We start from the raw sequence: 17,742 nt of genomic DNA, 5'->3' as shown, positions 1-17,742 counted from the left end.
AGACCCCGATCTCATTTTCTGAATCCCAAAGCATTCATAGCTATGTTCTATCTATATACATATACACGCATATGTGTGTGTGTGTGTGCATATATATATATATATATATATGCACACACACATACATATATATACACACACATGTATGTATATATGGAGCACTGGGCACTGAATTATACAACATTCAGAAAAGTATGTAAAACATCTATACTGTTTAATGAATAACTATAAACAGCTGTGGAGATGCCGAATAGGAAAGAGAGCGTTGCCTGCCCCGTGTGCCCTTCCTGATAGAGACTCCCTCCTTCCCTCTCAGAACTTTGGGGTTATTATTTCCTGGATTTATCTGAGTCTGAGTGTTCACACAAAAATTTAGTCTTTTAAGTCGATATAGTTTTTTCCGTTTCCTAAGGTAGTTTACGGATTTCATGGGCCACTATTGCTTCTTGCTTTGTATTCCTTCTGGCTTAAGGACGTCGGTAGTTCTTTTAGCAAAGGTTTATTAGTACTCAGTTGTCTGTCTTGCTAGCTCTGAAAAATCCCTTCATGTTGCCCTCCCTCTTGAATGGTAATTATGAGGATACAGGACATCTAGAGTTGCAGCTGTGTGTTTTAAGCGTTTTCAAGAGATCCCTTAGTCTTGACGTTGCTGTTGCTGTAGAGGGGAATGCTACTATGGTCTGTCAATCCTTTACAGAATCCTTTATAGGGAACCTATCTTTCCATTTTTATAATTTTCCCTTTACTCTGGTATTCTGCCTGTAAGAGTCTATATGTGCATCTATATCTATACTGCTGTTTATTGCTGGAGGACCTTTGCCTCTTCAATGGTGGGAGATTTTCAGTCATCAACATTTAAAAAAAATTTTTTTAGTGTTTATTTTTGAGAGAGAGAGCATGATCAGGGGAGGGGCAGAGGGAGAGAGGGAGACACAGCATCCAAAGCAAGCTCCATGCTCCGAGCTGGTAGCACAGAGCCTGATGTGGGGCTTGAACCCACAAACCGCGAGATCATGACCTGAGCCGAAGTTGGACGCTTAACCAACTGAGCCACCCAGGCGCCCCCAGCCATCATCATTTCAGATATTTTACGCTGGAGCTTTTCATTTTGTATTTGTATTTTTATTTTTCACTCTTTTTGTACTTTCATCTTGTCTTGCAGTTTGAAAGCAAATTCCCCACCGCGGTCTTCATATCTGCAAATTCTTTCCCTAATGGTATCCATTCCAGAACTTCCCGCTTAATAAGCTTTAAAAATTTTTTTTCAAGATTTTTCCAACTGTATTTCCAGAATTTCTAATTGGCCCTCCCATTCCCACGTTCTTAATAGTGAAAAGGATAGTTCTTTTTTAAATGCATGTACTCATTGGGTTCTTGCTTTAAAAAAAAATTTTGTTTTCAAAGCTATTTTCAGATTCATTGGGTGAATCCTTTTGCTTTTACATGTGTCAGATTTTCCTCAAGTGCTCTAAAAAAATTTTTTTAAGTAGGCTCTGTGCCCAGTGTGGGGCTTGAACTCATGACCCTGTGATCAAGACCTGAGCTAGGAGGCGGACTCCTTGATTTCAGCTCAGGTCATGATCTCACAGTTCGTGGGTTCAAGCCATGTGTCACGCTCCACACTGTCAGCAGAGTCTGCCTGGGATTCTCTGCCACCCAGGCACCCCACAAGTGCTTTAAAATGTTAATGTGTAAGCTCATCTTGAATGGGATTTCTTCTTGAATCTATACATTGGTATCTGGTTTTCTGAATGTCCTAAATGGGGGACTCCTAGGGCAGGGCCAGCAAAGTGCTAGGATGATTGCTCAGAGCTCTGGGTTCTTGGGAACAGTCCGTGTCCTGGCTTCCTGGCTGTACCTGCCTTTACCCCAGTCCCTCAAGCAGGTGATGACCGGCCTGGGTCCTGGGCACTTGCCAAGTCCTTTTTTCTGAAGCGTGTCTCAGGAGAGGAAGTGCGCCTAGCCCTGTGTCATCTCTCTGTGCATGGCCTTCACCCCCATTGCATCAGCACCCAACAATGATAGGAAATAAAGAGTTATAAAAGGAACAGGTCTAAGGAAACACAAAGCGTTATAAAAGGAACACAGAGAGCTATAAAAGGAACAGGTCTAAGGAAAGCAGACTGAATCAGTAAAGGCAAACCTAGAAATGGTGGGAACTTGTGCAGTGAAAACCAAGCGGGTAGTGAGAAGAATGGGTATGTATTTGTGTTTAAGGCTTTTGTTACCTCCAATATTTATTATAGACATATATTTCTTATTATAGAAAATTATCCGGTAAGGAAAAAAAATTGAGACTCATTTTATCCCAGAAGAAAATGGGAAAGCTCTTACAGCTGGCCCAGAAAGTTTCACAAACGATGTCTCTAACATGTGTTGGGTATAGTCAATAGTTACTCTGGTTCCACTCAAGAGGTGCCACAGTTGGGAGAAGGAAGGCTTCCATGTAGTTTCTAAGAAGGCAACATAACAAAACCTGACCGAGAACTATAGACTGTGCAAAAATCCTAAGTAAAATATGTATGAATGTATACATCACAGAAGCACATTGAGTGATCTAATCCTTCTGTGCTTTGCTCAGAAATCCTCTGTCCTCTCTTGAGATGACTGCCCCGATTTCAGCTGATGGCCCTGCTTCTGGTTTCACATAGGGTAGAGGAGAAACTACATGGGAAATCTGCCCATCCGGGGCCCCTTGCTGTAGTCCTGCCTTCGTTCCTGCTGGCCCCGGGGTCTTCTCTCTCCTGTACCATCATTCCCTTCTGTAGCTCTGGTAAATCACGCCCATCAGCAGCAAATACATCTTCAAGAGCTGTCCTTCACCCCACAGCCCCTCCAGCTACTAACCCATGTCTCTTGTCACCTTCACAGCAAATGTCCTTCAAGAAGTCATATGCTCCCCATCAATGCATCATCTGCTCCTACTTAAGCTTAAAGCTTTGAGTTTTTATTAATTATATATGCACAGAGTTGAAAGTCAAGAAGTACTATAAGGATTATTATACCACACACAAAAAATAGCATTCTCCTTGTTCACCGTCACTCCAGCCCTCATGATTCCTGCTCCTCAACATTGAGTTCTTTTGATTGTTGAGAGTTCTTTAAAAAAAGTACTTAAAAGGCACGTTCTTGGTTTTTCAGTTTTTAGGGATGATCTTTAGGGAGAAAGATTCGGCTGTTTGCCCCAATTCTCTCATGTTCTCCTGCGGAGGTATGTCCATTTTGAGGTACATAGATTTGTTTATGTTAGGATTTTCTTATTCCTACTTTCGATCCTTGTGTCATCTATAAGCCTTTGTTTTAGATGGATCTACGTGTTTTTAAACTTTAGAGTCCTCGAAGTCTTGGAGAACATCTTTGGTTATAAACTGTTCCTGGCCTGTGACAAGATCTTCACGGTGTTCTGTACCTTTAGTTTTTTTCAATTTTTATTCCCCCCATTGATGATTTTATTATTAAAAAAAATTTTAATATCTTTATTTATTTTTGAGACAGAGAGCATGAGCAGGGGAGGGGCAGAGAGAAAGGGAGACACAGAATCCGAAACAGGCTCCAGGCTCTGAGCTGTCAGCACAGAGCCTGACACGGGGCTTGAACTCACGAACTGTGAGATCCTGACCCAAGCTGAAGTCGGATGCTTAACCAACTGAGCCACCCAGGCACCCCTACTGATGCTTTAATTCTTTATGATGAAATCTGAAACTTCCAGAAAGTTGCAATATTAGTACAAAGAGTTCTCCTATACCCTACATCACTCCCACCCCCACCAGGGCTAACATCCTGCACCACCACGGTGCAGTTATCAGAACCTCGGTTTTCACTGGTTTTCCCATCAGTGTCCCTGTTCTGTTCCAAGATGCTGCCCCGGATCCCACATGGCCTGTGGTGGCCGTGTCTACTTAGAGCCTTCCAATCTGTGACACTTCTTCCGTCCTCTCGTCTTTTATGACTTGACACTTTGAAGAATACTAGTCAGTAAGTGTGTACTGTGACCCACTAGTTGGGTTTGGTGCTTTCCCATGATTCGTTTAGCCTGAGGCAGCTTTGGTAAGACTGTCACAGAAGTGATGTAGACTTCTCAGGAGGTACGTGATATCAACACATCTTAGTACTGATGGTAACATTCCTCACTTGATCAATTCTCTTTCCAATGAAGAAATTTCTTGAAGGAAGGTATCTTGAGACTATACAGATTTCCTGTTTCTCCTCAAATGTTTACTAATTTTAGCATCCACTGTTAGATCTTTTTCTGCAGAATTATTTCTGTGGCATCTCAATGGTGATTGTCTATTTTTTTCATTCCTTTTTCCATTTATTAGTTGGAAGTCTCCTGTCAGGAAGAGCTATGTCTTCCAATGCAAACACATTTATTTCTGTATTTACCTCTTTGTATATATTTTTAAAAGTGATTTTATATTGATAACTCTGGTTCCCATGAGACCATTTTGGAAGGGTCTGTGTATATTTCTACTTGTTCAAGTGGTGGTTATAAGCTGTACATGTTTATTTAAATGTCATTAATGTGTTACTGTTTTTGTCGATATCATGAACGAGATTACCTATCTGTCCCCATCTCCCACCACACATTTCCAACTGTTCTTTCTAGAAGAAAGTGGTTAGGTACTAAATACAAAACTCAGTGTCCTTAAAGTTGGAGTCTTTGTTTAGAGGTACAGCCATATTTGTGAATGGAGATAATGAGTATAAATTGTGGTAAAGAGGTAAAATCATTTGGTGACATGTGTGGCATTTAGTGACTTAGGTTTTTCTCACTAAATGTGTTGCCAAACCATCCTTGCATTATTGGGATAAACTATTGATCTGTAACATATTGTTTGTCCAGTAAATATCTGGAACTGACTTGCTAACTTTTTAAAGAATTTACCTATGACTCTGAGGAGAAGAGGGGGGAAAGGTGTACTATCTTTCTCCAGTTTCTTCAGGAAATTAATTGGAGCGTTTCTCTTTGTCTGTTGACCTCCTCCGTGGATTAACATTAGAATTGTGTTCTTGGGACACCTGGGTAGCTCGGTCAGTTAAGCTTCCGACTCTTGATTTGTGAGCTTGACCCCCACATCAGGCTCTGTGCTGACAGTGCAGAGCCTGCCTGGGATTCTCTCTGTGTCTCTCCCCAGCTGGTGCTCTCGCTCTCTCTCTCTCTCTCTCTCTCTCTCTCAAAAATAAGTATTTTAGAAAATTAAAAAAAAGAATTATGGTCTTGAAATTCATGTAGAACTTGGCTTTAAAACCATCTGAATGTAACACCTGTTTTACCTGAGAGCTGTTTCAGTGCTCCGGGACTTTGTGAGTATTGTATTGCCTCTTGAAACAATTTTAGGCTGTTTACATTCTTCAAGGCAGTCACCCATTTGCCCTAGTTTACAAATGTATCTTCTCAGTTGGGGGGTCATTCTCCCTTTCAGTATTTTCTCTGGTATTGTTTTTGTTCTTATTTCCCTCCTTTATTAAGCAGGCCAGGAGTTTATGTACTTGATCTCTTTAGTGAATCAACATCTGTTTTTTCTTTTATATTTTGCTCAGTTGGCTTTTATCTTTATTTTGTTCCTATCTTATTGGTATTCAAAACTTTTTGAGACGAACAGTGCATGCATTTTCAGTGTTCCCTGTGGTTTGAGGGCAAGCGTGTTCCTTTTCAAAATATAGTGACGGCATAGTTTACTGCTGTTCTCACCAACTCATGAAATCGTTCTTTCTTTGTGACCAAGTATGAAATCAAGTTTGTAAAGCTTCTGAGAAACAGAAGGATAAACGGTGTCTGTTATCTGCTGCAGTAGGACAGAGTTGTGTATCTCTGAAATCAAGCTGGTTAGGATTAGCTTGATCATCTGTCCTTGATTTTTTTGTTTTAATCAAGTAATCTGTGTAGGAGCCTTTGGTTGATATGTGGAGGTACTATCCCCGTTTCCTAATTAAACCCCTGGGACTCTCCCATCCAGTTGTAAACCAAACTATCATTCCACACAGCTCCTCTTAATGCTCATTGATACTTCTGTATATGTGCTGCCCCAGCAAGCACATCTTTGGCAGTTTGGATTTTAAATTGTACTGTGAGATTAATTATTTCTTGCAGTAACTCTTCCATTCCTGGGGGGGGGGTGGTAATTTTTGGGTAACCTTTCTTTCCTCATGCAATGCCCTGTTGGTTTTAGGCTTATTTCCTATAGACATGCAGTTAGATTTTTTTTTTTCTTTTTTAATAGGAGGATTGAGCCCATTCACTGAATCAAATATGTTCTACCCTTCCCTTTTGAATACTATACATTTTTACTCTTGGTCACATTTCTGTTTCATTTTTCTAATGATCCTAATTAAACTTAATTCTGATATTTCAAGGTAAAAAAAATTGAACTCCCCTCTTACAAGATGTTTTATGTGCCTACTGAACCCCCAGGCATCAAAGTCAAAACTTTTCAGGACACCTTTTTTTTTTTGGTTTTGTTTTAATGTTTGTTTATTTTTGAGAGAGAGAGAGTGTGAGCAGGAGAGGGGCAGAGAGAGGAGACACAGAATCCGAAGCAGGGTCCAAGCTGTCAGCACAGAGGCTGTGGGGCTCTAACTCACGAACCGTGAGATCGTGACCTGAGCCGAAGTCGGACGCTCAACTGACTGAGCCACCCAGACTCCCCAGGACACCTTTATTTTAACTCTCAGCTCCAGGGTTTTCATATGTTTATTATTTTCAATTCCAGACTGGCACAAAATTTTTCATAGTGTATTTGTTTCAGGGACCCTGGTACTTAAAGAGACTTACACTCTAAAGCGTAACTGTGTTGCGGAATTAATTCCTTTTCTTCATCTATCTAGAACATCGATTCAGGTGCTCTCCTGAGGTTTCTAAGACCTTGCATATCCACAAATACATTTCTGTTGCCTTGACATGCTGGTGACCGTTTGCTGAGTTCTTCAGTCCTCCTAGTGCCGAAGACAAGTCTGATGTTAGTTTTATTTGATTTTCTTAGTAGATAACTTGGTATGTTGGGAAGTCTTTTTTTCTTCCTTGGAATTCACACGTTTTATAGGCAAACGTCGGATATCATGGGTGTGGCTCCAGGCCACCACAATGAAGCAAATATTGCAATAAAGCAAATCACATTATTTTTTTGGTTTCCCGGTACGTATAAAAGTTATGCTTATAGTCTATTAAGGGTGTGATAACGCGTATGTATCTTAATGGGGTTTTTTTGGCAACCAAATTTTTAAATTATCTGAGATTTCAGTGACTCATAGTCTTCTGGCTGGTGGAGGGTCTTGCCTGGATGCAGCAGCTGCTGGCCGAGAGGGGTGGTGGTGGCTGAGAGTCGGGGTGGCTGGGGCAGTTTCTGAAGATAGGGATGAAGTCTGCTGCACTGACGGACTCTTCGTTTCACTGGATCACGTGGAGGCCACTGTAGGGTCATCAGCTGGCTTGATTTCAGTGTTGTGTCTCAGGGAGAGAGACAGAAGGTGGCCGACAGGTGGAGCCACAAGGAGGCACACAACCTTGCCGTCCTTCTAAGCGTGTGGTTCAGGTGGCTCCGAAACAACTAAAATAGTAACATCAAAGATCCCCATCAAAGAAGTTTGAAATATGAACCAAAACGTGGCAGAGACAGGAAGTGAGCAAATGCCTTTTGGAAAAATGGTGCCACTAGCCTTGCCTGACACAGGGTTGCCACAAACCTTCGATTGGTTAAAAAAAAAACAAAAACAAACGCAGTATCTGCAAAGCACAATAAAACAAGGTGTGCCTGTGCTAGAACCCAGCTGGTGGTGTGCTTTCGATTTGTCCCTTTGGGAATCAAGGAAACCTTCTCAAGCAGCAAAGAAGAGAAAGTTCCGTCTGTTCACTTTCATTCATAGCTCCCTACCCATCTGTTCCGCTTTGTTCGTGGGGACATACTTGCCTGTAGGTGTTTTGCATCCGTTCTCTGAGGCTGTCATGGTGGTATTGTTCTGGATGGCGAGACTTTTTTTTAAATTGTTTCTTTGAGACCGTGTGAGGCGGGGAGAGAGAATTTTATGCAGGAGCTCAGCATGGGGCCTGAGGCAGGGCTCGATCCCACAACGCTGGGATCATAACCTGAGCTGAAATCAAGAGTCGGATGCTCAACCGACTGAGCCCCCCAGGCGCACCTGGATTGTGAGACATTTCCTCCGGGTTATATCTCTGGTCACTAATGCAGATCTCTGTTATATGCTGAATATCTAAATTCAGGAAATGAGGTTTTAATTTCAAATTCCAGGAAGTCTTTTTCAGCGCTCTACTTAGATATCCTTGAACGCTCTTAGGACTCGGATGTTGGGCTCCTCTTTGGATACTTCCGATGGCTCTACTTGAACCGCCAGCCACCTGTACCATGTGTCCACCTGGGTCCGTCTTCCTCTTACTGCCGGGCAGTGGCTTTGTCTTTTTCACTTCACACTCATGGTTTTGTCGTTCAAATCGCACCCAGCTGTTGGGCCTTCCTGATAGGCACAGAAGTCTCTGCTCTTTGGGGTCAGACTGGCACACGTTAGCTGTTGAGGCCCAAGGAGGGCCTTCCCAAGTGTAAGGAAATCTTGTCCATCCTCAGACACCGTGACTGGCTTAGCTGCAGGGCGCAGCCCCCGTCCGGGGTCTCTAGCGTGTGTGCTGAGCTCTTCTGCATAGAGATTCACACCTCTCTTCCTGCCAAGCCCTCGCTGGGAACCATGGCCTCCTGGTCTTTCCAGCCCAACACCTGAACCCCTACCCAGCCCCATCCACCCCAGGATCAGTAATCAGAGACCCCAGGTCCTGCCAGCTTGCCCACCAATGGCGACTAGGAGGAATACTCAAGCTTTCATACTTTCTCCCATCCTATTTGGAATCTCACGAGTTTAAATCATTTGAGTGGAAGCCCTTCTCAGTTAGTGGCACAATGGATAGGATACATCAACTGAAAAGAAACTACTTTCAGAGAACAATTCAACATGCATCCAAAATGTGTGTTTTTTCCCCCTTTCTGATCTAGTATTCCATTATTAAATGTCTAGCCCCAGGAAATAATTTGTAATCAAAAAAGGTTATATGAAGACCTTCATTATTTATAACGTAAAAAGCTACAAACAACCTCATTGTCCATCAGCGGGAGAATGGCTAAGCGAATGAGAAACCCATACCTGATCAAACAGGCATTAATGGCTTTGAAAATCCTAACAACATTGAAAAATGCTCCTGTGAAGTAGATAAAGGGCACGTGTTCATGCGTATTACATGAATCCAACGATGGGTATATCAAATCTGCCAAAATGCTACCTGTGGTTATAGACAAGTTGCTTAATGGAATTTTTCCAACCTCCCTTCCTTTGTTTTACTACTTTTCAAGTGTAACAAAATGGTGTTGAAAACACATCTTATAAACCATATATATAGCTAACAGGGCAAAGGACTGAGGATTGATCAAGCAATTGTGATGTGTAAATGGCTTCTTCAGAAGAAGCTTCAAGTGCTCACCGACTATTTTCTGGAGCTTTAAACTCCATCAAGCCCTCCCCGGATCAATCACTGGCTCAGAGAAGTCTTCTGCAAAGCTATTTACCAGAGTCTCTCCCTGGCAGGACAGAGGATACGGTGATAAATAGAACAAGGTTTGACCTTGAACAACGAGAAAGCCCAGGTCTACCAAACAACCCAGCTCAGCTCCCCAGAGACTCCTCATCACCGTGTGATTCCGCATCACCGAATGGCACCTGTGAGCGCCTCAGAACCAGGTGACAGATGTGGAATTCAATAAAAGCTCAAAAACCAGCAGTTGAAATGAGCTTTGCACATACTCTGACAACTTCTCTGCCAAAACTCCTTCAGAGAGCAGATCTCTGCAAGTTAACGTTCCCCTTGGTGCCCCACACGATGCCCTCGCTCCCCGCCGCATCCCTAACAGCACCCACGTGGGAGGCTTCCCACATAGAGAAAGTAAATCTAGAGGAGGGCATTTTCTTTTAAATGTACTAAGTTCCTCTGCTGTTGGTATTACCAAATTATTTATAATGTTTCCAAGTTGTTTACAACAGCTTTGCGGAGCATGGTCTAGACCAACGTGGCCCTACCATCGTCTGAAACCCAGTTTATCACATCGTTTGTCCATGAAATGTCTGCAGATGGCCTTTTATGCACATGGGTTCCCGTTCCCCAGGCAACAGAATCCCAGATCCTTCTGTGGGCTGGGGAAGGTAAGCCTGACTAAGCCAGGGGTCTTCATGCTTATTTATTCCAGGTTTTATATTTCTACCATCCTGCTTCGATAAACTGATCCCGTATCTGGCAATAAGTCCTAAGAAAATAACTCTGAATTAAAGGAGGAAAAGTACGGGCACATAAAGAAGTTCACGAAAGCCTTACTTGCAAGTGGACTCCATGTAAACGACCAATTTGGTAATCTACGGTCCATCCACTCAGTGGAAAAATGCTGTTAAGGATTAGGTAATAGTATGAACAGTGTTTAGAATTTCGCTTAGAGCCGTTCTCAACAAGGACAGTTTTGCCAACCCGGGGACATGTTTGGTGGTTACACAAGGGGCAGAGATGCTGCTGAACTTTTAAATGCAGAGGACAATTTCCTCCACAAACCTCTGGCCCCAAAGTTAAGAAACCTGCTTTAAAAAAGAAATACACATGGACGCACGGATTTGTAGTAGTATCATTTACATAAAGGCGGCATTGACCTAGGAAGTGAAGGAGTCAAACAGACCAAATGCCAACATTATCTACTCCTCTTCCCCAATTGGGGACACTTCCCCAGAGTTTCCACAATCTGGGCTCAGCTCTTTGTGTGTTTAGGTAAACAAAATCATGTATTCTGGCTGAGGTCTTTTAATGGACTTAAAGAACTCAGTCTTATTGGTGATAAATTGACAAATGGGTAATTCATTCTAAAAGAAGAGCCATTTAATTAAGTCTTGGGTATTCTCGACAAGGACCTGACGACCGACTCAGGTGCCCTTTCGGGACCCAGCCTTGCAATCACAATAACAATCATAAAAGGTGATTTTCTGATCCACAACCGAAGGGTCAAGTGAAAACGACAGTTCGTGTCAATGTTTACTTTGACAGAGTCTGAAGCACTGCCATTTAAACTTTGTTTGAAAACGGGCAACTTTGCACCATCCATCGCCTTATCCTTTCCAGGCACAATCCTGTCATCGTGAGCTTATTTTACAGCAACACAAGTGATGTCTTTGGCTGTCAGGGAGGTTCTCTGGCCCCCAACTACTGTGCCTGTTAAGCGTCCGCTTCCTGCTTTTAGTGCTTCCTGTCTGTCTTTCCTTACGTTTGCATCCGGTTCCATTTCCATGTTTATAAAATGCTCTGAAGTGGAAAACTATCAAGGTTGCAGAAACTGAATGTTAAGGCAGACAGCTATGCAGAAAAGCCTAACGTTCTCTCCTCTGAGTCGAGTCCATGAATTTTTACTGCATGGACTATGGCTACAGCTGTTAAAAGGCATCTCCACCCCTGCCATCCTCCCTTCCCCATTGGATGGTTCTCAGCTTTATTCTGGAAGTTGCCTAATAAGCAACTTCCAAAACAACAAATTAGAGGCTGTGATTTCTGTACCCAGAGAACAACTAGGATGAGAAATCAAGATGAAAATCCTGGGGCGATGACCAAGCCCACGTCAGCCTGCTGGGGTCCAGAACCAGGGTTTTTCTAAGCTATCCGAAGAGGAGTGGGGTGACCACACAGTCAACCCGTTCATGCTGGGTTTTGTGGTAGGGAGAGGGAAAGATCTTGTGAGATTGGGTTGGCCACATCGTGGGTTCTCACAAAAACACATGCCCAGTGGCTTTCATTCTATGGGAGAGGCTGTCAAGAGGCTTTTAAAGCTCCAAAATCACACATCCAGATATTCTCTAGCCAGCGAGGGAGACGTGAACTATCACACACTGGTGCTGCATCCGGTGAGGCCGAGCCCTTCCCACCAAACCTCCCTAAACTGGTTCATCAAAGGAGAGGCTAAGGATCTTCAAGGTCTTGGCCAAAGGACCAGGAAGGCAGGCTCCTCCAGCAGCAAAGACAATGACAAAGGTAGTGCCTATCACTGTGAACTCCTCTCCCCAGCACTGGCCACGACAAGGCCTTGGTGGATGCTGTCAGACCTTCTGAAGGGACTCCCAAGGACCCAACAGGTGGGGAAAGGCCCCCAGAAAGGATGAGCTGCTCTAGAAGAGCACTGTCTTGCCTGACTCTGCTTGCCGAAACATGACTATAAGGAACTTCCAATGAGCTTCACCCTTTCCAACTACAAGACCTACTCAAAGAACCGTACTGCCTTCTCCAAGAGGGAAGGTCGCTGGGAAGGAAAAACCTGGGGTGGCTGAGGGATTCTTGTGTGATGGGCGTGTCTGGCTGGATAATGCCCAACGGGTTTAAGTCCATCTGCCAGCCGTACGCACAGGCCATTTCCACCCCACCCGGTGTTCACTCACCAGGACTGGCTGCATCTCACAGAACACCAGGAGGGAAGCCAGCTCGATATCTTCACTGTACCCGTTCTTCAGAGGAACAGATCTGAATCCTGCGGAACGGAAAGATCATGCAAAGGGAGGCCGTTCATATCAGACCTTGGCGTTCTCGGGCACAGCCAGGGCTAGGGTGTCCAAGGAGCAGACAGGGGAGTGTCCCAAGCTGGGGGCTGACTTTATGGAAACCGGAGGTCCCATCCTGATGGTTAGGGACATGGGCTCCGGAACGCAGCCCTCACGGACAGGCCCGCACAGAGAAGGGGGTTAAAGATTCATGCAGAAATGAAAATGAATCACTCAAGAGAAATCAAAACCTCCAGAACATCACACACTGAACGCAGAGTGACTACAGCGATGCTTCAAGTTCTTGAATACTCCTGAGGCCAAAAGACTCAAAGAAGTAAAGCTTCCTTCACAACCTCTCCCTTCATGTCTGCTGTTAGGAGGGGGAGGGGGCAGTGTTTTATCTTTAAAGATTTCCAATAGGAGGAGATGTGTCCCTTGGCGATCCAGAGCAGTATTGATCCTCTGAAAGCCTTTCTCTATTTATAATTAGGACAGTCATTTAAGTGTTTCTTATTACTTAGGGAATGGTTGAGGTAGAGCTGACTTTTTCCCCCATTAGGTAATGTTTAAGACAACACCTCTCAAAAAAAAAAAAAAAAAAAAAAAAAAAAAAAGACAACACATCTCAAAGGTTGATCTGTTGTCTTGTTTTAGTAAGAACAAATACATACTAAAAATTAAACTCTCGTTCCTACCCCCCTCATAACCCCTTATTCTAGAAGGCGCACTTTTTTAAGTAGGTTTCATGCCTCATGTGGAGCCCATTGTGGGGCTTGAACTCAACCCTAAGATCAAGACCTGAGCTGAGATCGAGTCAGACACTTAACCAACTGAGCCACCCAGCTGCCCCCGGAAGAAGCCACTCTGAACGATATCTTCCCGACATAGTCTACGGTCCTGAGTTGCTTTAAAATCACTACCAATCATACCCTAACCTAAGCAGTTCCGAACCTTACAGCTTCCATTTACGCTACCTTGGAGGTTCACATTGTGGTCCTGGTTTGCCTGGAAAGCTTTTATTTGCACTCTACCCTGTTCTCCAGGACAAGCAATGCCTACATGGGGGCACTCCCTCTACTTCCTCTGTGTCTTCCACCATTCAGGTTTCTGGCTTGTGTGATTATTATTATTTCTCTTGGAGAATGTTTAAAGGTACCATAGGATTCCTCTCTCTCTCTCGCTTCCCACTGTTGATGAGGTCATGCAAGCCTATACCCTCCCTCTCCTTCGTCCCCCTAATTTTATCATCTTTGCAGGACAAGCGTCTAAATAATACAGCTGACCCCTGAACAACGTGGGTTCGAGCTGCAAGGGTCCACTTATATGCAGGTTTTTTTCAAAATGTACAGTACTGTAAATGTATTTTCTTATAACTTTTTTATTTTTTTTAATGTTTGTTTTTGAGAGAGAGACCGAGTATGAGCGGGAAAGGGGCCGAGAGAGAGAAAGATAAAAAATCTGAAGAGGCTCCAGGCTCTGAGCTGTCCACACAGAGCCCGATGCGGGGCTCGAACTCACAAGCGGTGAGATTGTGACCTGAGCCAAAGTCCAACGCTTAACTGACTAAGCCACCCATGCTCCCCTCTTGTAACTTTCTTAACGGGGTCTTTTCTCTACCTTAAGAATACAGTATAAAATACAAAGTATGTGTTGACTTTGTTATCGGTAAGGCTTCCAGTCAGCAATAGGCTATTAGTAGTTAGGTTTGGGGGGGGTCAAAGGTCATATGTGGATTTTTGACTGCTTGACAGAACGACGTCCCCAACCCCCACGCTGTTCAACTGTATTTGTGTTGCATTTTGTAACCATAATTCTTGCACAGAGGGAGACTTGGTTACAGCAAAGCTAAAATCCTATTACAAGGGCCACTTGTACACCCATCACCTACATCCTCCCGTTAACCTTTTACTCTTTTTGTTTTATCACACTTAGCCATCCCTGCATCTAGCGCACAGGTGTCTTCCTCTTACTTGGAAATATATATACAACTGTATACTTCCCCTGAATGCGTCCGCATGTGTCTCATGGACTGGCGCTCGAAACTGGTTTACAGTGTTCTTAGGATTTAAAATTTGTACATTTCACTGTGTGTAAATTTTAAATGTCCAGTGCTCCCCTCCTTTTGACTGATCTTCCCTATCAGTTTTTTTAAGCTTATTTATTTATTTTGAGAGGGAGAGGGAGCAGAGGAGAGGGAAAGAATCCCAAGCAGGTTCAGCTCTGTCAGGGTGGAGCCTGACGTGGGGCTCGAACTCACAAACCATGAGATCATGACCTGAGGCGAAACCAAGAGTCAGACGCCTGACTTCCTCCTCTGCAGGAAGACGCCAAATGAGCCACCCACACGTCCCTCTATCAGGGTTTTTGTTGGCTTAATTTGTCCTCTCATTTTCAAAAAACCTCATGGGACATATAATCCTCAAATGGCACATATTTGAATGCATCCATTCTTTTTTATAATTGAGTGACAGTTTGAGTATAAAACTCTCAGGTGACATTTTTCCTTGCAGGATTTTGGGGACGTTGCTTTCCGTAAATAGTGAAGTGTTCTGACCTAGTCTCTACTCCTAGGTGATGTGATTTCTTTTGTTGTTGTTGTTGGTTTGCTGGTCTGTTTTTTTCCTGGCTACCCACAGAATTCCTACAGTCCAGCCTAGAGCCCCTCCAGCTTTAATGTTAGGGGAATCTTATTAAATGCAGACTCTAACTGGAGGGCTGGGGTGGGGCTTGAAATAGAGCTGATCTGTGGACAATGTGGAAGAAATCTGTCTGGGTGTTGATCGACTGTTAGAACGTCCTGGGCTGCTGACCGCTTCCGGGTATGGGGAAGGCTATCGGGTCGCCCCTGCACTCCAATGAGCGGGTGGTGCCATTCTGTTTAGAGTACATGTGCCTCCAGATTGGGAGGGGGCGTGCCCTATGCCCACGCCACCCCCCCACCTCCTTGCAATGCCCAGGTCTCATTTCCTGAGCAGCCTTCATGCATCTTGGGGTTAGGGTGGAAAGGTGTTGCCCAGTTTCACCAAGAAACAGTGTGGTTCTGTTTTGTCCTTGTCGGCTTGGGCTGTCGCCATAGATACACAGGAAACCGGAGACATGATCTGAGGCAGGCTCAGAATTTTGGCTTATTAGGAGTAGGGGAGGCCTGCAGAGGAAGAAGGAAGTCACTCCTGGGTCTGCATCCCAGTTCTGGTCCTACAGGTGTGTGACCTTGAGCAAGTCAGTGAACAGCTCCGGGCCCTAAAGTGCTCATGCTTACAAGCAGAGAGGACAAAACCTCTTTCACGGGACTGCTGCGAGGATTAGAGAGTTTAAGGCACAAAACACAATAAACGCTGTTTTCCTTCCTTCCTGTGCTCCATCTGGCTCAAAAGCTTAAGTGCATCCCTAATGACAACGGGCAGAGTCTATTTCTGAGTTCAGAAGGCCCCTGATGCCTTATGCACAAAGGGATTGTTCACTTCATGCCTCCCTGGGACATGAATGTGCCAGAGGTCACTGGACGCCACACGGGAGCAGGGGAAGGCTCCCTTCTTTCATCATCCCTGACATACTGCTCTTTGTGTTTTAAACCCCCAGGCTGGGGCGCCTGGGTGGCTCAGTCGGTTAAGTGTCCGACTTTGGCTCAGGTCATGATCTCGCGGTCCGTGAGTTCGAGCCCCGAGTCGGGCTCTGTGCTGACAGCTCAGAGCCTGTTTCAGATTCTGTGTCTCCCTCTCTCTCTGACCCTCCCCCGTTCATGCTCTGTCTCTGTCTCAAAAATAAATAAACATTAAAAAAAAAAATTTAAACCTCCAGGCTAAGTCATAGAATTTTCTAGATTAATTGATACTGTTTAGTGGCTGGGAAGGGAAGGTTCACTAACTCTGACCTCTCTCCATGACATCACACCCCTGTCTGGGCAGGATGGGTCCAGGGGGAGGTGGGTTAGGAACAAGCAAACGGTTACTGTAAAAAGGAAGTCCATCCTAACCCTTAGGTAAAGGGCACGTTACAAAATTGCACCTTGACTGCCGGGTTTAAAGTAGTTTACAGTGTGGGCTCGCTAAGCAAGAGGGGCTGTCGAATATCAGATGCCAGGGACTTAGGGGAAACTATGAAGACGTGGTTTCTAAGTTCGGATTTGATCTACTCCTTTGCTTGGGAATTTGTTTCCTGGGTGATAAGATAGGCAGCCACGCTCAGTCCTTTCCAAGTGCCACCTGAGGAGCTGCCTGAACGTGCAACTTCCGGGCCCCACCCCAGGGGAGTCGGAGCACCCCGGGATGGGCCCAGGAACCTGCATTTTCCACCACATGCCCCAGCTGGGCAAGGGCCCAGCGCCGGAAATGATCCTAAGAAAGGTAGAAACTGAGGGAATATCTGATATGTTTCAAGTTTGGAAACCTTGGGGAACCGTGACCTCATGAGGACTCCAGAAGGATCTAGGGTCTTCTGTCACATGCCTCAGAAATACCGAAGAAGGGGGCAAAGGGAATTCCACATGGAACGAGGGACTATTTGTCAAACATTACATATCAAGTCCAGCAGGAGAGGAGAGAAACTGTCTACAAGAATAGCCACCTTTACAGAGCAGCATGAAGCTCTGAACCCCCTCCCCAGGTTGTGGGGAGGGGCGGCTATATTGCTGCTTTGTCAGGGGGGCGGTAATGGGACTCCATTTCCTAGTTCTTAAGAGCTGGTCACATGTCCCAGCTTGGCTTGGTCACAGGCAGACCCAATAAGACCCTTCAAGCAGCACGAAGGAGTTTGGCTCAGCATAGAAGAAAGTGGTAGCAGTGGAAGAAGTCTGTCTCCTGGGGACTCTCTAGGCCTCAGGAAGAGGCAGAGTTGAGAGCATAGCTCACAGCTGCTCAGGGCCTTTTTCTTCCCCCCAGAGTGCAGTGCGAGCCTGGGGGAGGGCCGGAGCTGCCCTCACCCTAAGCCCCTAGCCTTTCAGAATGAAATCAAACTACACTACCAGATGGGCAATTCCCTAATAATCCAACTTTGCACACAGGCCGGACCGTGAAGGGGCCCAGCCTCCCCACCTTCCCTGGTCTCTGTGCCAAATGGAGGCTGTCCCCATGGTAACAGCCGCATGGTCAGCGGTCCGAGCCACCCAATCAGTTTTGCAACAATTTAATACAAACCAGGAGGCGTGCTTTTTGGTTCTTTCTAAAGCCAGCGGCACAGACCAAAAATGATGCTAGC

At 44.7% G+C, this 17,742-nt stretch overlaps 1 protein-coding gene across 2 annotated transcripts in view; it reads right to left on the bottom strand.

The window, feature by feature from the left end:
* Window positions 1–17,742, bottom strand: part of PLCG2 (phospholipase C gamma 2) — a 156,476-nt gene that overhangs the window by 11,872 nt on the left and 126,862 nt on the right. The window contains exons 31-32 of one of the 2 annotated variants that reach the window (XM_042918265.1): window positions 12,448–12,536; window positions 6,881–7,544 (exon numbers count right to left, since the gene is read on the bottom strand). In XM_042918265.1, the coding sequence (XP_042774199.1) occupies window positions 7,446–7,544; window positions 12,448–12,536 (188 nt within the window). In that variant the 3' untranslated portion in view covers window positions 6,881–7,445. Of the gene's footprint in view, window positions 1–6,880; window positions 7,545–12,447; window positions 12,537–17,742 lie in introns of those variants that run through there. The other variant, XM_042918264.1, reaches the window with a different exon arrangement.

Source organism: Panthera leo, chromosome E2 (genome assembly GCF_018350215.1).
Source record: "Panthera leo isolate Ple1 chromosome E2, P.leo_Ple1_pat1.1, whole genome shotgun sequence".
Taxonomy (NCBI): domain Eukaryota; kingdom Metazoa; phylum Chordata; class Mammalia; order Carnivora; family Felidae; genus Panthera; species Panthera leo.
Note: the sequence above shows the minus strand (reverse complement) of the source record. Positions and strands in the feature narration are given on the sequence as shown.